The 9,008-nt window shown below is 33.9% G+C and overlaps 2 protein-coding genes across 7 annotated transcripts in view; one reads left to right on the top strand and one right to left on the bottom strand.

The window, feature by feature from the left end:
- The first annotated feature begins 1,494 nt into the window (after nucleotides 1–1,494).
- Nucleotides 1,495–6,260, top strand: LOC101490563 (probable oxidosqualene cyclase). 3 transcript variants are annotated; one of them, XM_073364168.1, is made up of 16 exons: nucleotides 1,495–1,719; nucleotides 1,852–2,043; nucleotides 2,130–2,219; nucleotides 2,316–2,510; nucleotides 2,715–3,269; nucleotides 3,619–3,741; nucleotides 3,909–3,953; nucleotides 4,036–4,134; nucleotides 4,255–4,311; nucleotides 4,394–4,440; nucleotides 4,517–4,660; nucleotides 4,758–4,938; nucleotides 5,028–5,108; nucleotides 5,193–5,276; nucleotides 5,816–5,957; nucleotides 6,046–6,260. In XM_073364168.1, the coding sequence occupies exons 1-15, from the start codon at nucleotides 1,519–1,521 to the stop codon at nucleotides 5,951–5,953; spliced, it is 2,232 nt and encodes a 743-aa protein (XP_073220269.1). In that variant the 5' UTR covers nucleotides 1,495–1,518; the 3' UTR covers nucleotides 5,954–5,957; nucleotides 6,046–6,260. The 3 variants fall into 3 exon arrangements, with proteins under 3 accessions (XP_073220269.1, XP_004513136.1, XP_073220268.1); XM_004513079.4 differs by having other exon boundaries at nucleotides 3,831–3,953; XM_073364167.1 differs by lacking the exon at nucleotides 6,046–6,260 and having other exon boundaries at nucleotides 3,831–3,953; nucleotides 5,803–5,940.
- The window catches only part of LOC113788016 (uncharacterized), a 4,037-nt gene continuing 843 nt past the window's right edge, over nucleotides 5,815–9,008 (bottom strand). Inside the window, exons 1-5 of one of the 4 annotated variants that reach the window (XM_073364169.1) lie at nucleotides 8,796–9,002; nucleotides 8,525–8,688; nucleotides 7,869–7,999; nucleotides 7,571–7,759; nucleotides 7,108–7,425 (exon numbers count right to left, since the gene is read on the bottom strand). In XM_073364169.1, the coding sequence (XP_073220270.1) occupies nucleotides 7,249–7,425; nucleotides 7,571–7,759; nucleotides 7,869–7,973 (471 nt within the window). In that variant the 5' untranslated portion in view covers nucleotides 7,974–7,999; nucleotides 8,525–8,688; nucleotides 8,796–9,002 and the 3' untranslated portion in view covers nucleotides 7,108–7,248. Of the gene's footprint in view, nucleotides 5,955–7,107; nucleotides 7,426–7,570; nucleotides 7,760–7,868; nucleotides 8,000–8,524; nucleotides 8,689–8,795; nucleotides 9,003–9,008 lie in introns of those variants that run through there. The other 3 variants (XM_073364171.1, XM_073364170.1, XM_027337265.2) reach the window with 3 other exon arrangements.

The raw sequence follows: 9,008 nt of genomic DNA, 5'->3' as shown, positions 1-9,008 counted from the left end.
ATCGGAAGACCTATTTTTCTTTTTTAAATTAAGAAAGTTATTAAATATTTAAAAAAATAAATGAAGTGGATTTGAATGATCATTTATCATGCGATTCTTTTAAATTTTTTAAAATTTCAAATATATAACAAAATATTGATTTAACTCTACGAAGCTATCTTCTAAATCCCTCAAAAACTCAACTCCCAAAAATACCATTTTAATATTGAAGTCTTATAGTGCTTTGTCCCAACAAAGAGCCCCTTCCAAATGCATAATCACATAAGCAAATATCTTAAAAACTTTAAATTGCAATTCAAAACCGTTTGCGTTCTTATTATTTGTTTTTGGTTGATTTTTGACTAAAAGAAACTCTATTTATTGATTTAAATTATAAAATAAATTTATGCAATACAAAACTAAATTTACTAAAAACATAAATGATGAATCTGCAAATATACTAACAACATCTAAATTAATAACTTATGACAACATAACACAAAATAGCAAGATGCCTGCAAATATGAAAAAATTCAAGTATTTGTAATAAATATTTAACGACGCCAAAATTAAAAAGGTTAATACCCAAACAAACTCACGTCAACCTGACGTAAAATAAAACAACAAAATACATATAAATATGACCATATCAAAGTAACAGGAATAACTATGCCTTCAGATTTGTTGTTAGGCTTTTTTTTATAATAGGTCTAACTTATCTTAATAATATCAACATGTAAAATAAAGGGTGTCTCTCGTTATAAACACACTAGGTCTTCTGTTCTAAGTAGGACTAAGATTTTAATTATCGTTATTTGTAGCATCGACGATGAAGTGGTTCAATGGAATTGTAGTTGATGGAATTGGAAGCTAATTAGTAGCACTATCTCATTGCTTCAAAAGAAAAACAAAAAGTTAATGGAAACGAAAGGATTGTTAAAAATTAAAATATCTCCAAGGAATGCATTTATTTGGGTTGCTACCTCACAAACATCATATTTTTTCCATCATAATTACTAGGGTTTGAGGTTCTTTGGTTTGCTTTCTCTCTCATTTTGATTGGTTCAGAGATTGTTAGCCGGAGAAAGAATCTTTACAAACAGTAACTCTTCTACAAATAAGACCCAACTTTACATATTCAATCTGCCTCTACATAAGTAGTACCGGAGCTAATTTAGTTTTTTTAAGAATCTCAGGTCACATTTTATTTCCTCATCGAAAATGTCACAATTATTTCATATAATAATAAAGTAAACCAAAGCAATTAACAAGAAAACTTCATTTACATAAGTTGATGATTTAATCATTGTTGTTTTGTCAGTGTTATTATATTCATACATCGGGTCATGCTTCAAAATAATTGATATTGTTGAACTTTGTGTGTGTGTAAAAATCAAGTTCTCCTTCCCACTTCATATTTGTCAACCACCTCCAAGTTCTCCTTTCCAATTTAAAATCAAGTCAAGGTATTTATATATCTGCGTATGTTTATTCAACTTCAGTTAATGTGTACAAAACAAAACTCCTAAAGGAGAGAAGATGTGGAAGCTGAAGTTATCATCAGAGGGTGATGAAGAGTTGGTACGAAGTGTGAATAAGCATATTGGAAGACAGTTTTGGGAGTTTGATCCAAATCTTGGAACTCAACAAGAGCGTGCTCAAGTAGAACAAGCTCGCAATGAATTTCACCATAATCGCTTTATTACTAACACCATTTCTGATCTCCTAATGAGATTCCAGGTGCATATTACAAATTTTAACATTAATTTATGATCATATATAAACTGAACTTGTTATCAAATTCTTTCTTGTGTTGCAAGTAAAATACACTTGTTCTACATTTATATGAAAAACATAATAATTGCATTTCAGTTTGAGAGGGAAAAGGGTTTAAAGATGAAAGATAGTGATTATAAGGTGAAAATGAAGAAGGAAGAAGAAGTAACAGAGGAAGTTGTGGAAATGACACTAAAAAGAGCATTGAGAAATGTGTCAATGATGCAGGCTGATGATGGTTTCTGGCCCGGTGACTATGGCGGACCTCTGTTTCTTATGCCTTCTTTGGTAATCATTTCATTTTCTCTTTCATTATTAGGAATCGACAATGCATTATTCTTTTATCAATTACTTAATTACTATATTATATATAGGTGATAGGATTATGGGTGACTGGTGCCCTTAATGCAGTTTTATCGCCCGACCATCAAACCGAAATGCGACGCTATCTCTTTAATCACCAAGTAAACAACTAATTCATTCTCCTTCTTTATATTCACCCTATTTTAATTTCTGCATAAGTGTTTGTTTATATCAACCATTAATTAATATATGATCAGAACAAAGATGGAGGCTGGGGATTGCATATAGCAGGGCCCAGCACAATGTTTGGCACAGCTCTGAGTTATGTGACCTTGAGATTGCTTGGAGAAGAAATGGACGGTGGAAATGGGAGCATGCAGAAAGCAAGAAGGTGGATTCTAGATCGTGGGGGTGCCACTTCTATTCCTTCATGGGGAAAACTCTGGCTCTCCGTAAGTGTGTGTATAATCAAATCATACAATTAAGTTTATATTCAAAATGCAATAACTGTTGTTGTTAATATACTATTCTAGAATTAAATATAACCAAAAATGTATCTGAAAAGTGATGTATCTGATCTTATTTTTCAATCAGATACAACAACTTTTCGGATAACATTTTTGATTATATTTCATTCTTGAAGGAGTACATAATAGGTTCTTGGCGTATACGAATGGAGCGGAATGAAGTCAATCCCTCCAGAGATATGGCTGCTTCCCTACTTTGTTCCTTTTCACCCAGGGAAGATGTGGTGTCACACTCGACTTGTGTACCTACCAATGTCATATTTATACGGTACAAGATTTGTGGGCCCTTTCACTCCCATTATTTCATCCCTCAGAACAGAGCTCTATACCATTCCTTATCATCTACTCCAATGGGACCAAGCTAAATACCTATGTGCTAAAGAAGATTTGTATCATCCATGCTCAATGATACATAATATTTTATGGGCTTTTCTTGATAATGTTGGTGAACCTCTTCTCATGCATTGGCCTTACTCCAAGCTAAGGCAAAAAGCACTCAATCATGTTATGGAGCATATACATTACGAGGATCAAAACACTAATTACCTTTGCCTTGGTCCTGTTAATAAAGTACTAAACATGGTTTGTTGTTGGTTGGAGGATCCCAATTCCGAGGCTTTTAAGTATCACATTTCAAGAGTCAAAGACTATCTTTGGGTGGCTGAGGATGGAATGAAAATGCAGGTAATCTTACATCAATTCAAATATTTTTTCTTCACAATACACTCAATATATCAATATGCACTATCATATTTCACTGATCGAGATTGGCTCAGGCAAATCAGGTCCGACCAATCAAAATCAGACGGTCTAGATGTATCGATTCAGCGTAGTCAACTACACTAAATCCAAATTTCAAATTTCACTAAATAGATATTTGTAACGTAACAAATATGTAAAATATAATTAAATGTGTTTTTACTCAATTAATGCATACTAAATTGACAAATGAATGTGCATCAAGTTCAATTAGATTTGTGATTAAATATTGTCCTTGAAACTTCTAAAGACATACATGTTCTATGTGGCTCAGGGATATAATGGTTCTCAAAGTTGGGATGTTGCTTTATCTGTTCAAGCTATCTTGTCTACAAATCTTGATGATGTATACGGATCAATACTTAAGAAAGCAAATAGTTTTATAAAATACTCACAGGTATTGTATTAAAAAAAGTTATAGAATAAAGTAATTAAGGTATTATTATATTAAATATATGATAAACACAATACTATTTTGGTTTGAAGGTTAGAATGAACATGTATGGTAATAGTAGTAGTTGGTATCGTCACATTTTAAAAGGTGGTTGGCCTTTCTCAACTCAGGACAATGGTTGGACTGTATCAGATTGTACTGCAGAAGCCTTGAAGGTATATAGGTGACAACGATATATGAATGAGTCATGCATGAATGCCATTAAATTTAACAGACCAATTTAATACATATTTTCAGGCAGCCATTTTGTTATCAAACTTGCCATTTGAGATTGTTGGGAAAGCAATGGAAACAGAACAATTATGCAATGCAGTCAATTTGCTTTTGTCCATGCAGGTAGATACTCAAATGCAATTAAATATAACCATTCCTATACAATTAGAAGAATGTTTTATTTTTTCTTTCCAAATTTAATTAGTAGAATTTATTCAACCACATGGTTTAATATTATTGCAGAATAGAAATGGTGGATTTGCATCCTATGAGCTCACAAGATCTTATGCATGGCTTGAGGTACAACTTACTTTATAATTAAATAAGGAATGTAGATTCAATTTTTCTATTATATTTAACACTTGAATGGTTTCTGTCACAGAAAATAAATCCAACAGAAACATTTGAAGATATCATCATTGATTATCAGTATGCATCACATCGACACAATTCCTTGTAATTTCTATCGTTTGAATTTGTGAAAAATGAGGCCATTATTATATAGGTACGTAGAATGCACATCATCGGCGATTCAAGGTCTCGCCTTATTCGTGCAACAATTTCCGGGGCACCGAAGGATGGAAATAGAGACTTGCATTGCTAAGGCTGCAAACTATATTGAAAGCACACAGCTACCTGATGGGTCATGGTTTGCCAAATTTTATATTGAGACTTGCCTGAGTGTATAAATTATATGAAAAAACGATTTTCATAGTGAGTTTAAGTATTTGTAATTAACCAACTAGGTATGGGTCATGGGGAATCTGCTTTACATATGGGACATGGTTTGGAGTAAAGGGGCTGATAGCTGCTGGTAAGAGCTACCAAAATAGCCAAAGCATTAGAAAGGCATGTCAATTTTTGCTTTCCAAACAACAAAAGCTTTCTGGTGGGTGGGGTGAGAGTTATCTTTCATCCCAAAACAAGGTAAAGAATGATCCTTGCTTCTATATATCTCTTTCAGCATAGCTAGTTTTCACTAATAAATAACAAGTAAAAAGCAAATTGTAAAACAGGTATACACAAACCTGGAAGGAAACAAGTCTCATGTAGTGAACACTGCATGGGCTATGCTGGCACTTATTGATGCAGGCCAGGTATAGCATACTATAAAATAGCAACGTTAAACTAAGCTCAATGCTGACTGAGTATATATAATGAACTCGTTAATTTATCTATAGGCCGAAAGAGATCCAGCTCCATTGCATCATGCCGCCAAGGTGTTAATCAATTCACAAATGGAAAATGGGGAGTTTCCTCAACAGGTAATTAACAATTAACAACCATAGCTATCCAATAGACTAGACATATATACATACATGGTAATTAACAATTTTGATTTAGCTTTTCTGTAAGATCTCAATTGTTGATTAGACAATCATTGGTTCACATTTTAACTTTTACATAATTTGATGTGTATTACATATATTATTATCCACTGCTGTTTTCAAATAAACGGTGAAAAGGCCTATCCCTTATCAATGTTTACAAATGTACTGATCCTTATCCCAATACTCTTGGAAAAGATTGTCAATAGTCACTTTTATCATGGTACATAATTGAATACAACATACACCATTGAGGATTTGTTTTAGAAGCTGTACTATTATGAAAATCTCAGTATCAGATCTTACTAAGGGTTAAAACACATTTCTTCACAATCACGTATCACTTTTTTTTTAATAAATGACCGTGACGTAACACTATTAAACAAATTCATTTTAATCTTAAATTAGACATCATACACATGCTAGTTCTTGACCATGTATTTAACATAACCTAATATGATAGGTGTTTTGTATAGGAAATTATGGGAATCTTCAACAAGAATTGTACCATCAATTGCTCTGCATACAGAAATATTTTTCCCATATGGGCCCTTGGTGAATATCGAAATCACGTACTGCTTCATTCCAACAAAGAGCCCAGAGCAAATGCATAATCTGGTAAACATGTCTAGATTGTTTTATTCTATGTATTATGTCATTCATTTGCAACCTTACATTTAACTAATATCTCTATCTACCGTTTCAGCTACACAACTGCCAGTAAAGGGAGCCGGAGGTAAAAAAGTGCATCAAGAGCTGCAAAATTTCTATTGAATAAAGCACTGGTGTGAAATGTAAATTGCTATTTAACTAACACAGAATGTGATACAAAATTGCCCTCTTATGAGGATGAGTAAGCCAGACTATTTTATCCCGTTACAAGAATACATTGATATAATTCCCCATAAAAATTTAATAAATGACAATAAGTAAACCTCATCCACAAACTTTTTACCAATTGATTACTTTCATTTCTCCATCAATCCAAGGATAAGAAGTCGAGAACACATATTTTTCCATCACCTATTCACTTTTGAAGGATGCAAATAGTTTCCAAGTAGGTATAATTGTTGTTTTTGAAATTCGAAAAAACCTTTTGAAAACAATTTATGCCACCGAAAATATTAGCGGGTTGAGTCGCGGACTAGGTCGCTCTTTCGAGGCACTGCCTAAATTGTGCAAGGCAGACTATCAACCACGAAGATACTCGTAATATGGCACTAAGACCACTCGAAAGAAAGAGTAAGAAGGGGGAGAACTGAGAAAAACCTCAGATACGGAGAGGTTTTGGTGTGATTTTCCAACTGAGGAAAACCCTCTATTTATAGAGGAAATCCGCAACTGGATCTGAGAAAATCAGGGATCATCAGAACGTGCGCTCCAAGAAGTGGCCCTCAAGAAACGTGAGACCAAGATTAGGGTTTTGACCGGCAAAAACAGACGAATTCAAGACTGGATAACTCGGTGGAGGACAGTTACGTAATTAACGTTTCAATTAGAGATAAAACACAAGCAATCAGTTAATTAAAATGATTAATTAATTTTCATGCCAAAAAATAATAATACACCATGTAGCCAAAGCCGGGCTGAGCCGACCCGGACGGCGGCGCGCGTGATGGTCAATATTGCTTGCGTTCTCCCTCCTTCACAAAATTGGAGTGCCCCTTGGGGCCCTCCCCAAGTTTCTTACCTCCACCTTATATATCCTACTAGTGTGTGGTATCTCTCCAATGTGGAACTTCTCAATTTTTTCAATTCACAACAATACTAGCTCTCATATATGTCATCATTATTTCCAATAAATTTTCATTAAAGCATCGTCATTTCCAACAATAATTAATTGACTGTACTTAACAAACATACAAGATGCAAATAAGAATGAAATGTTGGATACTTACAACTGTCGGGATTATGGCGTATGGAACCTTTCCTTGTTCATTTGTTTTTCTTCATCTTTTACATCCTTCTCCTCTAGTAATGCCTTACCAAGCTCAAACAATATTTCCTCCGAGAGCAATGGAACTGAAGGCAGGAAGAATGGAGCCTTTTCAGGTTTTTTAGGAGGCTCAATAGGTTTATTGCGAACCTGGAATGTAGAGTTTGTCATTCAACAACCATGTCAAACTAAATTTCATTCACATGGATAACAGAAAACAAAAGAGAAAATGAAGAAAATAAGGTTTAAACAGAAGTTCATAGCATGAGAAGGAATTATCTGAGAAGGGGAAGACCTTTATAATGTCTAAATTGATCAAGCTTTGCCATTGACTCTTGGGCAGCAATGACAGTGTAACTAAATCGGGTATTTGCTTATCTTGAGTTGGGAAAGTTGTACCATTATAAGGATGGTAGACAATCTTAACAACAGAACAACCAATCTCCCATCTGGATTTAAGACCTCTTTCTTTGAAATCCCAAACCTGAAATAAAACAAACCCATAAATGAGGACATCCAGTATAATTAGCAATGCTAACCATTGACGTAAACAAGTGACAATTACAGAGTGCATTTAAACAAGAAATATGAACCTTTAGATCTCCTTGATATCCTGCATTTATCATTAGAGTATTTGTTGAGTCACAAGCAACTACAACCACCTCACCATCATGAGCACAACTTCTTGATTCTGACATGTCAATGTAAGCACCCCTATGAATTCCTGATTGAAGGTTAAATTTGTGAGATATTTTCAAAATATTGGTAAATATGTGTGTATAATTGGTGATAAGTGATATGATTTAGTTGTTTGTTCAATTGGTTGTGTTCTAGATGTGAATCGGGTATATCCCGAGTTTGATCCTGCAAAAAGAGGCACTAATTAACCACCAGACCATTGCAACGGTTTAGTTAATTACTGAACGTTATATGCATATATTCTTTCGCGAAACAGAATGGCAAAATCAAGAATTGTATCTCTTTTTCAAGTGACATTATTTTTCTATAAATAGTGTCACTTTGGATAAAATGAAAATACGAAATTTTAGAGATTACTATCCACTTTTCTCACCTATTCTTATATTCTAAGTCATCTTATTAAGAGTGAAGAATAGGAAACATTCTTTTGTAACATATTATTGAAAGATACTTTTAGTCTAGTACAAATCATATTAAGATTTTCCAAAGTATCCTGAAAGAGATTCGCTGGTTATCTTATTTGCATCTGATTAGTGGAGGCGAATCGAACCTAAAGGCTAGTGTAACAACACGCTTTGGAATTGCTACACATAATCTTCATCAACAACTTCACTATTAAAGTCTTGCAGTAATTGTCACCAACACAGATTTTTCGAACCAACCACTGGCGGTACCTAAAATGGCAAAATTGCCACAAGCACTAACAGAACAAGCCTGGTTCAACATGAAATCCGTGCTCAGCTAGTATCCACCAGTCTGTCAAAATGACTATGAAAAAGTAACACCCTAATGGATGAATGCCAAAGAAAGAGTTTACTTACCACAATCAAACGCAATCACAGGCTTCAATTTTATTTCTTCCTCCAGTACAAACACACATCCACACAAAACATGAGAAAGAAATAGTGAATAGCAAGGCAGTACTTCTGTTCATTGAATACAATACATTTCCCCTATAGATGATACAAGTATTTTAATGATGTTCATTTGATTATACCATTCAGGTTGGAGGAGTTATATTACTATAGGGAAAG

This window comes from Cicer arietinum, chromosome 8 (assembly GCF_000331145.2).
Source record: "Cicer arietinum cultivar CDC Frontier isolate Library 1 chromosome 8, Cicar.CDCFrontier_v2.0, whole genome shotgun sequence".
Lineage (NCBI taxonomy): Eukaryota > Viridiplantae > Streptophyta > Magnoliopsida > Fabales > Fabaceae > Cicer > Cicer arietinum.
This window is presented reverse-complemented; position numbering and strand designations above follow the sequence as displayed.

Coding starts and splice junctions, on each gene's coding strand:
- LOC101490563 (XM_004513079.4), top strand. CDS start 1,519: ATGTGGAAGCTGAAGTTATCATCAGAGGGTGATGAAGAGTTGGTACGA. Junction 2,511..2,714: donor GGGGAAAACTCTGGCTCTCC/GTAAGTGTGTGT, acceptor AGTACATAATAG/GTTCTTGGCGTATACGAATG. Junction 4,312..4,393: donor GATCTTATGCATGGCTTGAG/GTACAACTTACT, acceptor TTTCTGTCACAG/AAAATAAATCCAACAGAAAC.